This window comes from Jaculus jaculus, chromosome 4, assembly GCF_020740685.1.
Source record: "Jaculus jaculus isolate mJacJac1 chromosome 4, mJacJac1.mat.Y.cur, whole genome shotgun sequence".
Taxonomy (NCBI): Eukaryota; Metazoa; Chordata; class Mammalia; order Rodentia; family Dipodidae; genus Jaculus; species Jaculus jaculus.
The window spans coordinates 82,210,340-82,232,846 of record NC_059105.1 but is presented as its reverse complement, the minus strand read 5'-3'; the positions used below and the strand labels follow the sequence as shown (position 1 = coordinate 82,232,846).

Sequence of the window (22,507 nt, the reverse complement as noted above, 5' to 3'; positions counted from 1 at the left end):
AAACATCCACAAGGGTTTCTGAGACTGTCTTGAAACTGTCTATCTGTATGACACCACCTTTTCTTCACTTCACCCAAAACACTGTGGGAACAGACTGAATAAAAAGTTTGTATGAAAATACATACAGCAATTAAAGAGAGGTGCATATATGTAAAACAACCATTATTTTACTACATATTATTTGTGATAAAGGAAAAATGATATAATAGCTAGAAATTATTAATTGCCTAATTTCTGTTTATTTTTAAGTTCTCAATTTAAAATTTTTATCTGACAATATTAACAAATATAGCCTACATACACAAAAACTTGAGCTTCTCAATATTGTTTTTATATTTTTCTAATGTTTATTTATTTATTTGAGAGAGAGAGAGAAAGGCAGGGAGAGAGAGAGAAAGAGCAAATGAAAGAGAGAGAGAATAAGCACTCCAGAGCCTCCAGGCACTGTAAGCAAACTAGACGCATGCACCACTTTTTGCAAGCCTGGGTCCTTTGGTTTTTTAGGCAAGTGCCTTTCCAACTAAGCCACCTCTTCAGCCCTCAATAATTTTTAAGAATGGGAAGGGACATAAATCAGCTGGCCTGCTTAGACTAATGTCTTTCTAGAGTCAATTTTCTGCTGAAAGGGCAGCAGATATCATTTGCAGGCATGTGTGATACTCAAATTTTCTTTCTTCTTACTTTTGAGACAGGATCTCCCTCTACAGTCCAGGTTGGCCTAGACCTCACTGCAGAGCACAGGCTGCCCATGACCTAGCAAGGAATCTACCCACCTCAGCTTCTCAAGTGCAGGATTATAGATGTTCACAATCACACCTAGCCTTAAATATTCCTTCACAAAGAGATTATCTTCTCCAATTGTTTTCAGTTATCAAAGACAAACACCACAAATTAATTGCAGTCTCTAAACACAGAGCCTTTGCCACCAAATCAATATCACAAGGTCTATAGGCTAACAGCAAAGATGAGACCCACTTGTTATAAAATATAGGATAGATAAATATGATGGCCTGTATGTAGGAGAAGGCTGTCTGTACCATGATAAAACCTCACTTTCTTAGAGTACCTGTGTTGTTCCTTTATATGTGATCATTGTTTTCAAAGAACAAAGCACAAGAACTAAAATCAACATAGCAGTCTATGCTCCTATTCAGGGGAAAGGAGATACACTGTACCTTGTGTCCCAACAATCTCCATGTGAAGGTGAGCCAGACCACTAGCTATTGAAAGTGCCAGCTTGATCATTCCAGCCACCGTCACTATGTTTCTGTTCAGATAGTCATATAAGGAGCCCTGCTCATGATACTCAGATACAAGCCACAGTTGAGTCCAAGTGCCATTATCTAATAGCAAAAACATAAGTTGTTATTAGAAATATCTATATTGAGAAAGAAGACAAGAACTTTTAACAATGTCAGTGTTTAAAGTTAATCTACACTGTTATCAAAGCAAAGTTAATTCATTCAGTGAGAAAACTTATAGTCCAAGTTAGAAAAGTAGAAAATTGTCCATGAGTTACTGAAGATGTTGGTGCATTGGACCCTCCACTTAAGCAGGAAGTTGTAAAGCAGTGGTTTTAACAGGTGAACCGCTTTTTCCTTCACCCTGTCATTGCGACCTGCTGCTGCGAGTAACTGCATTGTGGAAGCAGCTCCCACGAGTTCCACCTAGACTCAGTTCTGTGTTGTGGGTTACTCTACACCTCTAAGAAAGATTATATCAATAAGGACCAGAAATATGACAAAGTTGCACAAACTATTACTACCATAAAAGTTCTAACATTTTAACAATGCCTATTTTGCCTTTGAAAATATGAAGTAATTTTTTCTGCAGACATTTATGTGAAGAACCAAGTACAATTACCAGATATTCTCAAATAATTTACTTTATTTAATCAAAAGCTGATCTGGTACTTCTTTAAAAAAAATATTTCAGCAGAAAGCAAATTAGCCTAATGCTCATATTCCAGGAAGTTGTTAAGCTTCTAAAGAAAGTTTATCAGTGATATGGGCTGTCCTGACCAGTTCTGACACTCAGGGGGAAAAAAAAACACAACAATCTGTAGTAAGCATTTGTTAAGAACCTCTCTTGCCAGGTACAGGAGCTGCATGTTATCCACATATTTCACTTCTGCATAACTACTTGAATACAAAAGCCAATATAATGAAATAAAGTTCACTAATGAGGTGACCATATACAAAACCTGAGGCTATCTTTGCTCCCTCCCACCAATGTCTTTGTCAGACTAATTTGCACTAAAAAGTAAAACTATTTTCAAATAAAGAATGTGTAAAGATGAAAGAGATAATAGAGACTGACAAATTAGGACAAGGTGCAACAGAAGGAAACCAATTAAACTAAAGAGGAAAGCCAGGGTGATCTCTTTTGTATATATTTGTTATCATTCAATTGGCATCAAGATTACATCAGTCTACCATGAAAAGATGAACCAGATAACTAGCTGATAGCATTGCTAATTAAAAACTCAGCTCAAGATTAGTAGGGGAAAATACATTCTTAATGTTGAAAGTAAGTGTCTCATTTCCAGAATTCTGGATATACTTTCAAAGTACATGTAGTTAAGAGTTTGGGAAGAACTTCTGTTTTGAACTGGTCTCTGCTTTACTTTTTTTTTTTTTTTTTTTTGCCCCTCCCAGAACTAACAAATCAGCAGCAAGCATAATTAAAGCCAAAATGCAGGATAAATGCTGAGCCTCTCTTTTGCCATCTAATTACTAATGAGTACTTCCATGATCAAGTGTAAAATAGGTCAAAATAACTACAGGTTTTTAACTTTCACAGGCAATGGTGGATGCCTGAAATCTACAGATCAGTTAACCTTTTTAGATAAGGTTATAAATGTGACTCTATCAGAGAGCTTCATTAGTATTGATTAACATTACAATTTAAAAACTAACTGGATTGTGTTTTGCTTATTTTTTTCTGCATTGCCCTTTGTTTAGGAGTAAAATGAGAAGTTTTATGGAAAGCAGAAAGAGAGCATAGATAATCCTCAACTTTATATCCAATTCCAATTACTCAGACATGTGTACAATATTTTAGGAATGCTGATTTTAAATACTTAGAAGATAAATACTGTATTTTACTTAAGTAAACTCAGACAGTAATTTTTCATTTGTCTATATTAAACTCAAATTATGGGTTATTTTCAAAGAAGTAATAATAAAAGTTGACCAAAGTTATCTGGCTTTCCATCCTCCTAACTCAACATAGAAATAATTGTTAATGAAGACTTGAGGCCCACAGACAAAACTTGTTTATACAGATGAAATACACAATACTGGCATCCATTGGAATGTGTATTCCTGTTATTAAAATATTGACTATTTCAAAGCTTTCTATGATACCCTACTACCCCACCTTCCAAAATGCCTCTAGATCATTCTATAACCCAACCCAGACTAAAGAAACAAAACCTGATACGGAGGTTTCCTTAAACTGGGCTCCAGTTGAGGTTTCTGTTTATACTGTTTGGCTCCTACACCACATCAGTCATCAATTTTTTTTTTAAACTTAACCTAGCTGCATGATCATAATTTCACACTTGTCTCTCTTTATGCCTTGGTTCTGACCATGTGGTGGAGATTTTAATCAAACTAAAAACTCTCTCCCCTTTCTGTGCAGAGCAATGTTTTACAAACACCTCTGATTGTAAGGTCAAAAGGATGTAAACAAACTTAGTCCTACTCTTATCATGGCCCAGTACAACTCTATCACTGTTTTGTCCTGAGTCAGTCAAACATCTTATAGGATGAAACCATGAGTAAACCAACACCCCTCTCTGCTGAGAACAGCTTATTATTTTGCTCCTGTAGGCCATTTATTGCTTCCTACCTGTACCCCCCATCATGTAGCCCATCAGTTTAAATCAGCAATAGTGTAAAGAATTTAATGATGCCAAGCTGCCTGCTGTATTGTCTATAAAACATCTGCAATATCAGAGCTCAGTACTCAGGCTTTGGAAGTGATTTTCCTGAGTCCATGTTAACCTGAATAAATCTGATTCTCCATTTCATCTCTGGTGCTGGCTCTGGGTGACTCTATTTCCCACAACAAACATTTATCTGTAGAAGAGAAAAAATAATTCTCTTTTTTCAATGAAGACATTGTAGTCTTCTATAGATTTTTATTAGAACAAAGCAATTATTTTCATCTGATAGTAGATGTGATATTTTTACTTGCTAAATTTAATTAAGTTATAGTTACCTTTATTGTCAGCAGCAATGAAACCAAGAATATTTTCATGGCGTAACATAACTGTCTGGTAAATTTCTGCCTCACGAAACCAAGATCTTTCATCTCTAGAGGAGAATATTTTCACAGCCACATCTTCCCCACACCATCTTCCATGCCACACTTCACCAAATCGACCTTTTCCTACAATTTCCTGAAGTACAATTGTCCTTGCAATTGTTCTTTGAACCAAGAGAGGTAGACCTAGTCAAAAGAAAGATAGGGTTGACTATTAAAAACAATTGTCATCAAATAACTCAAATGATGGCCACCATTTTTACATAAAAAAAACAAATACTTAAGCACTTTATACTGTTTATCAAATTAGAAGAACAAACACTATTTTAGCAAACTTTAAAGCTAAGTCATACTTAAATAAAAAACTATAAATTATTGATTGCCTATTTTTCACAAATAAAGCATTTTGAGCATAACTCTGCTGCTGTAGATATGTGATTTCCAAGAATTGTTACAAATCTCCCTGAATTGCCCATCTAATATATGTGAGTTCTTAATGACACAAAGAAAAATATATCTGTATCTGATTAACACTTAAAATGCATGGTTTCTATACAAATGAAAAAAAAAGAATTCTTAATGAATTTTTTTCAAAACAAAATTAAAATTTGAACTTAAAAAATCATGGCTGGAGAGATGGCTTAGCAGTTAAGCACTTGCCTATGAAGCCTAAGGACCCTGGTTCAAGGCTTGATTCCCCAAGACCCACTTAAGCCAGATGTACAAGGTGGCTCATGCTTCTGGAGTTCATTTGCAGTGGTTGGAGGCCCTGGTGCGCCCATTCTCTCTCTCTCTCTCTCTCTCTGCCTCTATCACTCTCTTTCTGTCGCTCTCAAATAAACAAATAAGCAAAAGCAAAAATTAAAAAAAGAAAGAAATACTCTCTCCTTTAAAAAAATCAAATTCAATGATTGAGATAACGATAGTTACATTTTATAGCATTTAAAATGTGTATGTGCCAGGCATGGTGGCACATGCCTTTAATCCCAGCACTTGGGAGACTGAAGTAGGAGGATCTCTGTGAGTTCAAGGCCATCCTGAGACTACATAGTGAATTCCAGGTTAATCTGAGCTACAGCAAGACCCTACCTTGAAAAAAAAAAAAAAAAAAGGAATAGGAAAGGAAAACAAACAAACAAAAAAATGCATATGCATAATTCCACCTCTAAGCTTCTTCTTTTGAAGCAGAGTTTTACTCTAGCCCATGACCGAGAATTTATTTGGTAATCCAGGCTGGCCTCAAAGTCATGGTAGTCTTCCTACTTCAGTCCTCATGAGTGCTGGGATTAAAAGTGTGTGCTATCACATCTGGCCAAGCCTAAAGTTCTAACCTGAATAACTCCAAAATTTAGAAAATCTCTGAAAACATTAAATATATTGTTGATATTTATAGAAAATCAAAAAGGGAAAGTGTGAGATAATAGAACTTGTAAAATATGGTGCAGACATTACATGCACAGATAAGTGAGACCCAGGTTCAAAGTTTAGCTGTACCACTTGGTAATCATGGACAATTTATTTAACTTCTCCAAGCTTTACTTTTTTTTCTCTCACTAAAATGGGGGCAGCAATATCACCTATACCTTAGGGATAATATGGGAATTAAAAGGCACGTGAAGCACCTAGCACAGGATCTATCATAGATCATACTTAAAAATGGGTATCCTTTTGATATGACATTAACCTCAGCATGAATTACACAGAACCAATACTAACAATGCTACTTATAACAAGGTAGTCTTCATGACATGGTAGGATACATTTTTTGATTTCATTTTTCCTTATTTATTTAAGAAAGAAAGAGAAAGAGGCAGATAGAGAGAAAATGGGTACACCAGGGCCTCCAGCCATTGATGGCACGCGCCATCTTGAGCATCTGGCTTATGTGGGTTACGGGGAATCAAACCTGGGTCCTTTGGCTTTGCAGACAAGCATCTTAACTGCTAAACCATCTCTTCAGCCCTTTTTATTTATTGGGGGGCAGGTAAATAGAAAGAGAATGGGCACACCAAGGCCTCTTGCCACTGTAAACTCCAAATATATGCATCACCTTGTGTATCTGGCTTACGTGGAGAGTGGAGATTTGATTCTGGGTCCTTAGGTTTCACAGGCAAATGCTTTTAACAGCTAAGCCATCTCTCCCATCTGGTAAGATACTTTTGCTGCACTGTAATGAAAACAGTGCAGTATGGTTTCTTTTCCATATTAAATGTACATATGTAGCTATTCAGCCTTTAATCCCAGCACTTTGGAGGCAAAGGTAGGAGGATCACCATGAGTTCGAGGACACCCTGAGACTACATAGTATATGCCAGGTCAGCTTAGCCTAGAGCAAGACCCTGCCTTAATATATTCATACATACATACATACATACATACATGCATGCATGCACAAAAGAAACAGAAAGGAAAAATGTGCTGGCATAGAGGCTACTTCCATTTGGTGGAATCAGGGAGAGTTATCATTTTTTTCATTTTCAGTTTCATAATGTCCACCAGGGCATAATGCCCGCAATCAGAGAGAAAATAAAGAGGCTAGAGGATGTTTATTCTAGAAAGTCAGCTTGTGACTGTCACTGTCCTCAGGTGACCCCTGGGACATGGGCCCCTCCTCCACACATGAACCACTGTTTATTCAGATGCTCTCATCTGCATGAGAGCCACCCACTACGTAAATAGGCACAGACTATAAATTCACTGGTATGCACCTCAACAATTAGTCATGAAGCCCCACAGTCCAAAAGTTCTTTTGAAACCATCTGGTTCAACGTTATCATTTCAGGACGAGAAAATTGAAGGCTGCCAGTACTCAGACTTGGCCAGGCCAGGGCTGCTGCGGAGGCTGACCCAGAACTGAAACTGCTCTCCCGCCCAAGCTGCTTCATCACCATTCTGGAGGTAGGCTTGCATTCCTCTCTGTGGGAAGACCTCCAGCAGCAAAGATCAAAGACTGTCTCTGCAGGCTACAGTCCATGTTGCTTTTTAACCACACAATCAAACTGACATGGACAATTATTAGGTCAAATCTCCATCTCAGTGTCTCCTCCCTTTGTAACATTACATGAGTGTGCGTGCGCACGTGCGCACTTGTGCACACACATACACACACACATTTACACTCACTCACAAAAAAATGACCAACAACCAGCATCACTGTCACCAACACAACAATAAAGACAGAGAAATAGGGGTTAGAGAGATGGCTTAGTGGTTAAGGCACTTGCCTGCCCAACCAAAGGACCCAGGTTCCATTCCTCAGTACCCACGTAAAGGCAGATGCACAAGGTGGTACATGAACCTGGAGTTCATTTGCAGTGGCTGGAGGCCCTGGCATGCCCATTCTCTCTCTCTCAATTAAAAAAAAAATAGAATATTTTTAAAACGTCAGAGAAATCAGTTTGTACTTTCAACCTAACTGTTCAAACCAACAATCAAAGGTGCAGACCAGGGACTGAGAAGGAAAAACAGCTCAGGAGAACCATGCAGTTCAGTTGACACAAGGCAGGTGAGAGTTGCTTTGCCCTCTGCAGTGTCTATGTTACATTATCAACTTGATCAGAGTAGGAATCCAGAGACAGTCCTCTGTAAAGTTGTTCCCAGGAAGGATTAACTGAAGAAGGAGGTCCTTCCCCCAGAGTTGGAGGCCCTTCCAGTGGTGGACTGCTTATAGAGGAGCTCCCAGAGAACACAGGCCCTTGTCGCTGGTGAGGGCTTGTTAACTGGCCGCCTTGCTATTCACTCCTATTTGTAACTCTCCACTGGGACCATCCTTCATCTCCATTAGAATCAAGTTCCTCAGTCTTCCAGCATAGACTGGAGACCAGCAGCTCTCCAGGAATCCTCCTGGCCTTCAGTGACTGAGAGGGACTACTGAAGGGTCTAGCCATGTTGACTAGGCAGCTCCCAGATTCCTCAGTGCTCACGCCTGCAGGCAGCTTTGTTGGACTGCTATAGACTAATTCAACACATCTCCTTTACAATGACCATTTCTTCTATCTGTCCTGTTCACCTTGAGAAGCCTGACTCATCCATTCTTTCAAAGCAACCACCAAAATGCATCTGAGCACTTCTTGTGTTCTGCACCTACAGCTTGCACATGAACACAGGCTTTGCCTCTCACTGCAAATCACTCTGTTTTCACCAGGGACTGTAGAAGCTGATGCCTGGCTTATGTCACCATCTGTGAGAATGGTCACACCATGAGAGAAAGAAACACATATCCTATCCTAGTCCCTTAGAAAGTAGACAGTCCAATAAAGCATCCATTGACTGTTCTCTCTCGTAGGCACATCTTTAAAATGGGTTCTTGGGCTGGAGAGATGGCTTAGCGGTTAAGCACTTGCCTGTGAAGCCTAAGGACCCCAGTTCGAGGCTCGGTTCCCCAGGTCCCACGTTAGCCAGATGCACAAGGGGGTGCATGCGTCTGGAGTTCGTTTGCAGAGGCTGGAAGCCCTGGCACGCCCATTCTCTCTCTCTCCCTCTACCTGTCTTTCTCTCTGTGTCTGTCGCTCTCAAATAAATAAATTAATTAATTAAATTAAAATGGGTTCTTGACCAAGTCAGCAATAAACTTTGTAATTTATGTCTCTCAACATCTGACAAAGATGCTCCACATTCAAGGTCACGAACCAAGTAAGAAATGCAGAGAGGAAGCAGAACAGCCCAGGCTCCTCCCACCGTGAGCTTCTGGCTTTGGACAGAGGCATTCCTGCCAGTCAGAGGCATCTGCTTTCAGCAGCGGTCACTGTCAATCATATACAGCTGCCTTTAGGGAAACAAATTTATCTTTAAATAAGTCATCTGGGATCCAGGCCCAGTGGCACAGGCCTGTAATCACAGATATGTGGGAAGCTGAGGTAGGAGGATAACAAGTTCAAAGCCAGTCTGGGCAACTTAAAGCCAGTCTGGGCAACTTAGTGAGATCCTTCCTCCAAATAAAAAAAGAAAGAAAAGGGACTGGAAGAAGAGGACTGGCGCTGTATCTCAGTGGTAGAGCAATGTCTAGCTTGAATAGGACCCTGGGCTCAACCATCAGAACTCCAAAAATAATCTGTTTTGGGTATATTTACTTCTTTCCTTCTGCAAATTGTCATAGATTTTTTTTATATATATAAAAGAAGAGTCCATAAACCAATAAATCCAGATTTTTGCTTGAAGATACACTTTTTTTTTTTTTTTTTTTGGTTTTGTGAGGTAGGGTCTCACTCTAACCCATGCTGACATGTAATTCACTATATAATCTCAGGGTGTCCTCAAATTCACGGTGATCTTCCTACCTCTGCCTCCCAAGTGCTGGGATTAAAGGCATGTGCCACCATCCGTGGCTGAAGAAACACTTTTTAAAACATTAAAAACAACATAATTCTTTTAAAAATATTTTTCATTTACTTATTTAAAACAGAGAGGAAGAGGCAGACAGAGAGAGTGAGTATGATGGCCACACCAGGTCCTCCTGCCATGTAAATGAACTCCAAACACATGTGCCACTTTGTCATCTGGCTTTACATGGGTATTGTGGAATTGAACCTAGGCCAGCTACCTTTACGAGCAAGCACCTTTAACCACGGAGCCATCCCCCCAGCCCCTTTTAATGATGCTTCTAAAGCAAGTAGTGATACCAGAGCTTCTGAAGTGGCTCACCTGGCCATACCTGTGTTTATATTTCTGGAAAACCAAGTGCTGGCAGGACTTCTCGATATTCAAAAGGGTAAGAAGATCCCCTACAGTTTCAGAGTTACTTTATTCTGGGGAGAAAATAGCTCTGTCCCCCTCAAACACTTTGTGCTATAAAAAAGACACTTTAATTCCTTAATATAATATGACCGCAGGAATTCCTTCATTAGGAGTCCAGAGTACAATACAGAGAAGACAACTGTCAAATAACCTTGAGCAAATGGAAGTCAGCCAAGAGTGCTGTATGCTTCCTCTACTGTCATTCCTGAGCTTCCAGAACATAGCACTGATTTAATTCCAGGTCAGCTCCTAATTAGTTTCCCAAGCACATCCCAGGGATGTCTACAGATCCCAAAGACCTTCACAACCACAAGCACATGTGCTCAAACAACACTTCTTTGTGTAACTAATATATCTTCCCATGGCTTGTTGCCTTAAAGCAGTTCCAAGACAGCAATATTGATTATTTCTACAACAAAGTGAGTAACAGTGGACAGAAGAGAGGCTGAAACAAATAGACAACTATTAATGAAAATTGTAAGATATATAAAAAAAAAGGGACTCAGACCACAGACAAAGGGCAATCAAGAAAATTTAGATCTTGCATTTTTTTTCTCTCCATCTAAGCAAAAAAAATTTCTTTATTAGAGTTTGTCATGTAGCAGTTTTAATGCTAGAATTCATAATATTTGAGCTCTTTTTATTTAAAAAATTTAATTTATTTTTAAGTAAGTTCTTACGTTTAAAAAAAAAGTACATACCAGAACCTGAGCCCGAGGCAGTTACATCATAAATCAGATCTTTGAGAGTTTTTCCAGCATGTACCAGGCTGCACTCTGTCAGCGGCTCCTCCACATTGTGTCTCCTGGTCTTTCTGTGCCCACACTGGCGGTCCTGACATACCCAGATAGTCAGCATGGCCGCAATGGACAGGAGGCACACAGGCACAGTGATGACAATCGTCAGCTCCATGGGCCCAAGTTTGGGGGCATTTGGTGATGCTGCAGTTAAAATAAAAAGAAGGGAGCTAGAGAAATGGTTTAGTGATTAAGGTGCTCGCCTGCAAAGCCAAAGGATCCAGGCCAGTTCCCCAGGACCCACGTAAGCCAGATGCACAAGGGGGGCACATGCATCTGGAGTTTGTTTGCAATGGCTAGAGGCCCTGGTGTGCCCATTCTTTCTTTCTCTCTCTCTCCCTGCCTATTTCTCTCTCTCTCAAATAAACAACTAAAAACAAAAAATATTTAAAATAAATAAAAAGAAGGAGCAGAACCATAAAGCAGTACACTTAAAACAGACATTTTCATTATATATATATATTTTTTTTCTCATTTTCCTGCCCAAGAAAGTATAATGTTATAGATATGAAAATATCATGATGAAACTCATTCATTACTTTGCAAACTAAAAGTAAATACTTGTGATGAAAAAAGAAACTCTAAATGCAGTCCTATGAAAATGCAAGTCCGTGGAAGGACATCTGCTTATCGGCCAAGGTGCTGACACAAGTAAAGTGGGAGGCCCAGTAGCAGCTTCGCCACACCAGTAGCAAGAGGGGAGACAGGCTTAGGGTTTTGGGAAAGCACTAGCATATAAGACTTTCAAAACCTTCAAAGATTTTAATGTTTTTTTTTTTTTTTCAAGGTAGGGTCTCACCCTAGCCCAGGCTGACTTGGAACTCACACTGTATTCCCAGACTGGCCTGGATCTCACAGTGATCCTTCTACCCCTGCCATTTCTCCCCATTTCTCAGCAGCCCATCCAGATAGCACATTTGTCTACTTATTTATGCCACAAGCAATCATCATGCTCTTGGAATATTGTGACTATTGCAAGTAGTACAGACAAGAGGGTAAGTAAGCAGCCTGAATCCCTGTGCTCTCTCTGAGTGCACATCATGCACACAGACAAGCAGAGAGCTATGGAGCACAAAGGCAAGAGTGAATTTGTGCCATAAGATGTATCACCAGGAAGGTGAGAAAAATGAGGGGAAAATGTCACATTAGACACAGTGGAAGGAAACTCTGAGAGGTGACATGAAGACAAAGAAACAAAGGGACAACTGAGCACAGGACAGGGAAGATTGGGCCCAGGGGAATCAGCCAGTGTAAGGAGCCCAGAAGTGGGAGCCTACTTGGCCAGGCCAGGAATAACACGTCCCGGAAATCAGTAAAAAGAAAGAGAGAAGGACATGAACTCAGTGCTTTCATGGGAAACATTATGAGGCATTGTGTGGGCTAAGAGAAGGTCTGTGTATTTTATTTTACACAGAAGACATAGAGATGTCTTTGAGATGGCTTTGAGATGTGACCAAACTTTCATCTTGAGTGGCCTTTGTGTCAGTAGACATTGGGGAAATAATAATGAAAACAGAGACAAAACAGAAACCTAGGGCGCCAAGACAGGTAGGAGATGGTGGTCTTGGCTAACAACACTACCAAAAAAAAAAAAAAAGTGGGAGTTGAGGAGATATCTCAATGGTTAAATGTGTTCATTTGCCCAGATTCCATTCCCCAGCCACTTTCAAAAAGTGCAGTGTGGGGCTGGAGAGATGGCTTAGCGGTTAAGCGCTTGCCTGTGAAGCCTAAGGACCCTGGTTCAAGGCTCGGTTCCCCAGGTCCCACGTTAGCCAGATGCACAAGGGAGCGCACGCGTCTGGAGTTCGTTTGCAGTGGCTGGAAGCCCTGGTGCGCCCATTCTCTCTCTCTCCCTCTATCTGTCTTTCTCCCTGTGTCTGTCACTCTCAAATAAATAATTAAAAAATGAACAAAAAAAATATTTAAAAAAAAAAGTGCAGTATGCATCCTGTATTCATTTGTAGTGGTAAGAGACCCCAGTGCACACATGCACATGCGCGTGTGCACACACCCACACACACCCCCACACACCCACACACAAATGCAAATAAACAAAACTTTTTTGTAATAGAAAAAGGGAAATAAAAAGGAACTTTCATGAACCCAGGTATGGTGATAAACCTATAATCCCAAAGACAGGGGAATCATAAGTTTGAAGCCAACCTGGGCTACAAAATGAGACCCAGTTTCAAAAAGTCAAAAGGAAGCAAAATACTCTTTTCCCATCCCCCACTTGTTTTCTAGAACTTTGCCATGCTTTATTTTAATTTCTGACTAATAACACCACATAGAAGTCATAAACTCATGCTAAAGACCATGAGTTTTGTGAGAGGAGGAAGTTTGTCTGCTACATTCCCAACCACATCCCCAGTGTTTACAACAGTTCCTGCCACACAGTGGGTGATCAGTAATGTTCTTAAATGTCAGGATCACTAAACGTTCTACTGGTTTTGATCCTAATAAACAAGAGACTTTTCCACTTAGAAAAGTAAATGTGATCATGGAAACCAAATAACAAAAAGATATAATTAAAATTGTGACCAGCTTTAAGTAACAAATGCCAACTTCTTACACAAACCTCATTTAAGAAACTTTTCTGGTGATTTACAAATACAGTGACACATGAAAAAAACCTACTATGACAAATGCTTCCTGTAGTTATCGAAGGAAGTTAGTTTGACACTTGTGCTGGTACATTGTTCATTTCCTTTTCACTTACTGAAGATTGGATCCTTGTCAGTTGTAGCCTCATGTTCTACCTCCGGGGGGCTGTTTCCTGGTTTTAGTGACCTTAAAATGTAGCAGACAGAATTGAGGCTGCAGGCTTCTCCAGCTTAAAGAATGGTGCAGGTAATGAAGAAAAAAGCCAGGCTGGGATGTAGGCTGCCTCCTTCTCATTCTGCCCCCTGCATACATAGACTATGGCCAGTTCAGCCCAGATGGGGAGAGCTTTAGACACCACACACCCAGAGCAAGACAAAACACCTGCCCCAGGGGGTCTGAGGAAATGACGTGAATTATACCCTTCCTCAGATTCCCTTTTCTTTCCCAATAAAACTAGAGAGCTTTTTGCATTAACTGTACCTTTTACTTACAATATGCTATCAAATATGTGAAAAACATTTGAAAATAATTATTTGATTCTAACATAATTTAAATTTTTCAAAACTAAGATCCTGTTTTACCATAGCTCTAAAAGTTGTTAGTCTGCTACCAGTCAGCAAGAGACAAAAGTATTAACTGAACTTTGGGAACACAGCCCAGGCTCTCTGCTTGGCACAGTAAGGTGTGACTGGTCACCAGCTCTTTCCTTGTGTGTTGAGGACTAAAAGTCACCCAGGTGCACAAGCCAGTTGGCCTTGAGCAGTCTTCATCAGAGGCTGAGAGTGTGTTCTGACACTGAGCCACAGAAATCATTAACCAGTCCTTGTGACTTTTAAATTTTGCTGTTATAAAACATTTTATTGTCCATTTTACAGCCATCATTTCACACAGGTAACTTACATGTTTCAAGAAAGCCATGGAATGCATTTAATCTCTGAAGTTTGTTTTTCAAACATATTTAAACACATTTAAACAATAAAATTCTACCACTGGATACATATACATATTTCAATATTAGTTTGACATATGTCAGGAACTACCAATATTAACATGACCCTGTGAAAGCTATTGATTGTCTTCGTTTTAGTAGCTCCAATAGGCAGAGCTCTGATCATCTCTATGGCAACTAATACTGAAGTAAAAGGTCAACAAACCTGACGTCAGAGTCATCTGCACTCATGCCACAGATGGCTCACGGGGATATTTGTTGTACAGGGGCAATGTTTCCACTTTTGTGAACAAATTTACTGATAAAAGTTAGTAAAAAAAAATTTGAAGATGACTCAGATAGACAAAAGGTAGCAACACCATCTAGAAAGATCTCCTCTAAACACGGAAAAATTGTCAAAGCAAACACTTGTAAAACTATACTTTAAAAGCAAATGTTGATTGAAATATTTCTGTTTGTCATTTTTGTTTTGAGGCAGGGTTTCACCAGAGCCCAGGCTAACCTGGCCCTCACTCTGAAGCCCAGGCTGACCTCAAACTCACAGTGATTCTCCCACCTCAGCCCAACTATTAACAAATCTGTATAGGAGGAAAATGAAGAAAGAGTATAGTCTATACCCAATAAATCCTGGTACAACAGACAATAATGTAGCTGTGAGGACATGATAATAACAAGTAGCTTTGATGTAAATACTACTTTTCTAGCAAGTTCTACATTCTTGAGCATAAGGAAGCTCTTATTACTTGACAGAATTTAAGACGCTCATCCTTTTATTAAAGGAAAAGGGTGTAAAATACCATTGTGCATGTCCAACTCATAAAGGTCTCAGTATCAAGACTTTAGCTCCCTTCTTACCCCATCCTATTCCTAAAAATGGACATTTTTTTCTCCATTGTGGACCCTGAAATGGTCTCAGGTAATAAGTCAAACAAAAGGCAAGAAATGACCATGATCAAATGAATGACTTGGTGAGGTTCTATTCATCCACCTTCCCTTATAATGGAAACCTAGGACTTCAACTAAGACCCTTTCTATAATTGACTTATTTCTAAGGAGAAAAGGTGAAAATAATTATGACAAGGTGGAACATAAGAGAGACTATTTTACTACTGAGACACAATAGCTACCTCCTTAATTAGCCCTAAAGAAATGATTTCTTTTATCACCAACAGAGAGACGTGCTAAGCAAAAATCATTCCCCAATACTTCACAACAAGGCTACCTTAGCCATCTCTTAAAAGTGTCCTTAAAGCCGGGTGTGGTGGCGCACGCCTTTAATCCCAGCACTCGGGAGGCAGAGGTAGGAGGATTGCCATGAGTTCAAGGCCACCCTGAGATAACAGAGTTAATTCCAGGTCAGCCTGGACCAGAGTGAGACCCTACCTTGAAAAAACAAAACAAAAAAAAAAAAAAAAGTGTCCTTAAATGCAGATACCACTGTTTAAAACAATTGCTTGATAGTAATGGAAATAGATTATTAATTAATTTATTTATTATTTTGAGAGAGCGAGAGAGAAGGAGGAAGAAAAAGGGAGGGAGCAAGGGAGGGAGAGAGAGAGAGGGAGAAGGAGAGAAAGGGTGTGCCAGGGCCTCCATCCACTGCAAACAAACTACAGATGCATGAGCCCCCTTGTGCATCTGGTTTACATGGGTCCTGAGAAATTGAACCAAGGTCCTTTGGCTTTGCAGGCAAATGCCTCAACTGATAAGCCATCTCTCCAGCCCATGGAAACAGATTTTAATTGGTTTCTTGTTTCTTTCAAATTGGCTCAAAGACTAGATTCAAATAGGTTGCTTTGTAGGGAATTTACCGAAAACAATGCTCAGGAGGTACGGCAGAGGAGAATGGCACAGTTCACATCTTTGTGAAACTTAAGGACTTCCCAGTAATACATGTCCATCTGGAAAAGAATTCCAAAGCAATTCACAAACAAAATTATAGAGAAAAATATTATGTAGGGGTGGGATAGAGGGGCTGGGGGATGGAGAGCCCTTGCCTAGCATGCAAGATGCTCTGGGTTCAATCATCAGCATCAAAAAGGGAAATGAACTGCATGCAGAATGGCTTCTTCCAGCTTTCTGTCAGCTGGTCTACATGAAGGAGGTTGTCAGCTCAGTTCTAGCAAGATTTCTCAGTGGCCTTGCAGCCCAAGTATATGGAGTCTTCAGCAATAGGGTCTTAGCATCTATTCCTGAAGCCATTCTGCATGCAGTTCAATGGGAGAAAGAAAAATCACCAGTGAAGACACTCACCAGTGGACACTGCAAGCCTTATAATTGGCCAGCCAGGCCAAATGAGCAACGGCTGCAATAGTGGCACATCTGTTATAGGGGAAACCAACTGCCCTCTAATTGGACTGGAGGCCCACTCCATGGGAAGGGAATACATCCCTAATACTGAAAACTTAAAACAGGGGTAGACATAAGCCCTAGGGGTGTAATGTCTGCTGTTGTCTGGCCAAATGTATATACTATGCTTATCAAACTGCCCAGTAAGCACTTCTGTTAATGTTAACACCCTTATATTAATGCTACTCTCACTTTTGGTTGAGAATCTTCTCTTTTCATATGGCAGTGACCTTGGCACGACTCAGAAGGTATCATGATGATAGAAAGAAATGACTGCTGTGCTCAGTACTGCAATATCTGTCCAAGGCTCAGGGTCTAATGCGGAAGAGGTGGCGGAAAGAATGTAAAAGCCAAAGGAAGGGCAGGACTCCATACAACATGCTCCCTCCAGACACAAAATGGCCTGGATATCCATAGCCTCACAGTGCCTGATACTACCTGCATAAGACCATCATAAGAGGAGGAAAAGATCAAGACATCAAAAGTAAAAGAGAGACTGATTGAGATGGGGAGTGGAGTTTCAGAGGGTAAGTGGGAGGGAGGGAGGGTATCACCATGGGGTACTTTTTACAATCATGGAAGTTGTTAGTAAAAAATTTTAAAAAACCAAAATAATAAAATAAAATTAAAAATATTTTATTTATAAAAAGGGAAATGAAAAAAAAAAGATTGGAGAAGAATAAGTTCATGCAATGTATTTCAGTTCATGATGAACCAATGCAGCATAAAAGAATGTGCAACTGCATTGGGGCTGCAATGGTAAGTAGAAAGGACTAAGGAGCTAGGTCACAATGCTGCTCTTCTCCATCTGATGCTGCATAGGACCTTCAATTCACTGAGTACAAGCAGATACCCAGGTCCTCACACTTCCCCTCCAGCTTGTCACAGCCCAGTACCTCTCTTCACACTGATCATATTGAGACTGTCAGGAATGCTTCATCCACAAGCTCATTTGTTGAAATCCTCCAATTTGGTCTGCTTAACTAGCAGCAACGGGGCTTCCTTCTGCCCACAGGGCTAATACTATCAAAAGCACTGTGGTCAGCAGGAACCTCAGAACCAAAGCAGGGAAGACATTTTTTTCTTTTTCTAGTCTAGAGCTTTTACAAAACTAGGACAGGGATACTTAGCATGATAAGTGTTTCTACATCCTAGCTGAATCCCATGGCTCAGCCATTCCCCTGCTTGGCGTTTTATCTACAAAGGGTTCATTTACACACACCATCTTCATTTGGCCAAGGTTCATAGCTTCATGGCAGGCAGAGGGTATAGATAAAAAGTATTTCCTGGACAGCTTTGGCTTGTACTGCCAGTTTTCTGAGAGCATCAAAAGGCTGCAAATTTTCTAGCATCTGGATTTAAAAAATAATAATTTTCTGTCATAAGGAAACAGCGACTGGGTAGAAGAATATTATCATTGACCTAAGGGGTGTGAAGAACGTTCACTAAAAGAGAAGTGAGATTAAGAAAATGTTGGAAGGAAATTTCAAGTAAGCTTCATAATGAGTTTTTCTTCATTTCAGGGCAGCAGAAATGAAAGTCTTTTTATTTTTGTCATCCAAATACATCTCAAACAATACAAGTTTATGAAGAAATTAGATAGTAGCTACTCAAACAATATTCAGGGCTTCTCCCCATTGAAATATACTTCACTGGGAAGATTGTAGGTTCTTTGGAAATGACACTCACATCTCATACAAATCTCTCCCTAGCTCGTATCAGAGAGCTATATGCAATGAAGGCACTTAAAAGTTTTATGACAAGGGAAAAGCCACATATCTTTGTCCTAAAGCCTATGCTCATCACACCTCTCCTGAGCTCACCGAGTCCACAGAGCATCTTGTTCCTAAGGGAAAGAATGCTGTGAGGTAACTGAGACTGGTGTCCTTTAGTAATCACCCAAAAATATTTGAAACAAATATAATGTTACTGACATGATGAAGAACTTACATATCTGCATAATATAGAGCGCTTAATTCAGAATTGGTTATAACTGTTACTTTCCATTCCACTTTATGTTCTTGTGAAAAGATTTTATAATATAAATCAGTGTACTTGTTTCCAGAGACAAGAAATGCTTTTTATGTTAAACTTTCAAAACATAAATTTGACTTCTTTGTATACTTAGATTTCAAAAAGCCCTAAAAACCACAGATTATAGCACCTTTCACTTTATGGGTGGGGGGTAGGACTCCTGTCTGGCACACCTGTCAGGTGTGCAAGGAATCCTTCAGAGCATGAGTTATAAATGGATTTGTTCATGTGATGGCAGAACAATTCCACAAGGGGTCCCATGAGTATTTCTCAGCATTCACATGTCACCTTATTCTGATTACAGCAATGAATTTGTGTCTCAAACAGAAAAACATAAGGAAGTCAAAAGCCACAATGGACAGTTTCTAAAGGAGTGAATACAATAGAACTTAGTCTCCCAAAAGAATCACACAATATACCCAAGTCGTCATTGTTATAAATTATAACATGCTTTTAAATTAGTGACTTTTGAAATTTGATACTTTTGGCAGTTTATCTTTCTTCAGATGAAAACCTCTCGTTTGGTTTAAATTAAAGACTAATTTAGACATTACCTAATCAATATGCATTGTGCACCTCACATAACTGATATAAATAACTAGTCTTCTTTTCTCCCTTTACACAATTAAAAACAGAACAGGAAAGTAAGCATTGTGCAAAAGTTAACAAAGCACTCACATTTTACTGTTCTGACTAAATCTTCTTTATTGAACATAGTTATTTAAATTAGTGAAAGATATAATATTATTTTTTAAATAGTTTGTTAAAATTTAGAAGGAAAAAATGAGAAATTATTACTATACTTACCCTTTCAAGAACTGTATGTTTTGGTAGAAAATAGGAACAAAGATGCCTGAAACTTGAAGGTTTTGTTGAATAGTCTATTTCCATATGAAGGGTTGTAATTAGTGTAAGCATGAACTAAACAGCAATTCCTATCAAGATTAACCCTATAAATAACCAGCTTGTTTAGCCCAAGCTTCCTAGCCTTATGCTACATGAATATTCACAGACAATTTAGTGCACTTTTGATAATATTTTATCACAGCTATTTCTCTAGATATATTTCTATTATCACAGTTACCAGAACTCATTTCTGTCTAAAACTGAAATGTAAGCTAGCCACAAAAGAAAAAAGCAACACAATACATATTACATTTTATTCACATAGGAAAAGACATACATCTCTCTGTCTCTCCATATATATAAGAAAAGGTGAGATATAACATTGTATTGAATGAAACAACTCCATTATGTCAAGAAGGATATATATTAACCTGTTTATATTGAGAGCTCTGGGAAAATAGATATAGATATATATCTATTCTATATATATTCTACATATATATAGAAATAGATATATCTCCATAACAAATCAAATAAATGAATAGCAAAAGCTTACACCCAATATGAAACAGTAAGTCAGTATTTATTCAGCATTAGCCAATAGGCAGCAAGGATAAGACCTAAGGAAGGCCAAATTTTCTGATTTTTCAAGAAAAAGCAGGAATTTGTATTTTTATCTGAGGTCTGTCTTAGTCTATTCATGTTATTGTAAAAAAGACCACAAAGTGGATAGGACATAGTCAACACAGAATTCCAAGGCTAGAAAGTCCAACACCAGGGTGTCATCAAATTCTGTGTTTGGTAAGGGCCTTCTTTCTAGCTCCTAGGATTCCTTTGTCACTCTGTCCTTACATGGAGGCAGCAGCTCCCTTAGACCTCTGTCATGAGTGCACTGATCTCTTTCATAGGCCCACCCTCATGACTTCGTCACTTCCTCAAAAAGCCCATCTCCTATGATCATCATCTTAATACATCTCAATGCATAAAATGAGTTATGGGATATTTTCCACGTGTTTATGTTTTGAAAAATTTGGGCAAGAATTACTTGTTCTTAGAAGCTTAGCAGAATCTTCTGATGGGCCTTCTTGGGCTGTAAAATATTTTCCAAGGAAATTTTGTTACTGATTATTTGAAAGTTACTTATACAATTTCTTTAATACCACAAAACTATTTGACTTTTGTAAACTATGATTTTCTGGAAATTTATCTATTTGGATTATTTCATTTTCCCTACTACAGATTTGAGGGGACATTCTTTTTTATTCTTTGAGAAGTATGGAAAAATTACCATAGGCTCATTAATAAACATATTTAGAATAATACTTAATATCTTTACCCTCTTCCTACATCAAACAAGGCCCTTAGAACATTTGGATTCCTTTTATGGCTCTCTAGATATATAATACAGTATTTTTATATCAAACAATCCTTTTATGCTATTTTAAAGACATTGTGGGGCTAGAGAGATGCAATGGTTAAAGCACTTGCCTGCAAAGCCTAAGGACCTGGGTTTGATTCTTCAGAACCCTTGTAAAGCCAGATACACAATGTGGTGCATGTGTCTGGAGTTTGTTTGCCATGGCTAGACCCTGTCATGGCCATTGTCTCTGTATCTGCCTCATTCTCTCTCTCTCTCTCTCTCTTTCTCTCTCTCTCGCTCAAATAGATGAATATTTTTTATAAAAAAGACATTGTGACTGTAATACATTGGCATCTTTAACAACTACTCATGTATGTCATTTCTTTGCTTTATGTTCTGCCATGTTTGTCAGAACATTGGTATGTACTCTCTTTCTGCTTAAGTATGTCCTTTAAAACTTCTCATATCAGAGTCTACTTGTGGCAAACTCATCCTATTTTTATTATTGTGAAATTTTCTTTTATTCTCCCTTATGTTTTATTTATTTATTTATTATTTGAGAAAGAAAGAGACAGAGAGAATAGGCATGCCAGGACCTCTAGTCACTGCAAATGAATTTCAGCACATGGGACACTACGTGCATCTGGCTTACATGGTTTCTGGGGAATGGAACCTGGGTCTTTAAGCTTTGCAGGCAAGTACCTTAACCATTAAGCCATCTCTCCAGCCCTCCCCTTATGTTTTAAAGATTTTTTTTTTTTTTTTGCAGGATATAGAATCTATGTTGCCAAGTGTTTTTTTTTCTTTTCAAGATATTGAAAATATAATTACCATTTGTCTTACTTAACTCTTGACTATTGAGTTGACAAAGTCAACTGTACTATAGCTTGTTTTATTTAGTTTACCTTTTTTCTCTGCCAACTCTAAGAATTCCCCTTCCCTTTGGAGTTAGGTAGTGATACATAACTTGCCAGGACTTGTGTTTCTTTGTACTTGTCCAGTACTAGTCACTGAATTTCTGAGATTTGAGAGCTGATGCCCTTCATCTGTATAGGTGAACCTGAAGCTGTTTTCCTCATATCTCCTTTGTACCATTATGTAAGAGGCCATGCTCAACCTTGCATTTGCATCATGTCCTCCTGTTCAAATTCTCATGACATCTTCTCTGCATGCTGCACATAAAATCATTTCTTCTGTCCTTTCACATGTATAGTTTCTCTTCAGTTGCTTGCTACACTAATTGCTAAACCTCTTCCTTCAGCTTTTAATTTCAGTTGTTGTATTTTTTAATTTTCTCAGTAAGTACCTTTAACCACTGAGCCATCTCTGCAGCATATTCTTTTAAGTATTTTTATTTATTTTGCAAGTAGGTGGGAGAGAGAATAGGTGCATCAAGGCCTTCAGCCATTGCAAACAAGCTCCGGACACATGCACCACTTTGTGCATCTGGCTTTACAAGGGAACTGGAGAATCAAGTTCAGGTCATTAGGCTTTGGAGGCAAACACCTTAAATGCTAAACCATATCTCCAGCCCCTATCTTTAAATATTAAAGTCTGCTGTTA

General features: G+C 38.9%; 1 protein-coding gene across 1 annotated transcript in view; it reads right to left on the bottom strand.

The window, feature by feature from the left end:
- Acvr1c (activin A receptor type 1C) overlaps positions 1–22,507 on the bottom strand; it is an 86,966-nt gene that overhangs the window by 17,663 nt on the left and 46,796 nt on the right. The window contains exons 3-5 of the mRNA XM_004651857.3: positions 10,707–10,946; positions 4,228–4,458; positions 1,176–1,343 (exon numbers count right to left, since the gene is read on the bottom strand). Of these exons, the coding sequence (XP_004651914.3) occupies positions 1,176–1,343; positions 4,228–4,458; positions 10,707–10,946 (639 nt within the window). The remainder of the gene's footprint in view (positions 1–1,175; positions 1,344–4,227; positions 4,459–10,706; positions 10,947–22,507) is intronic.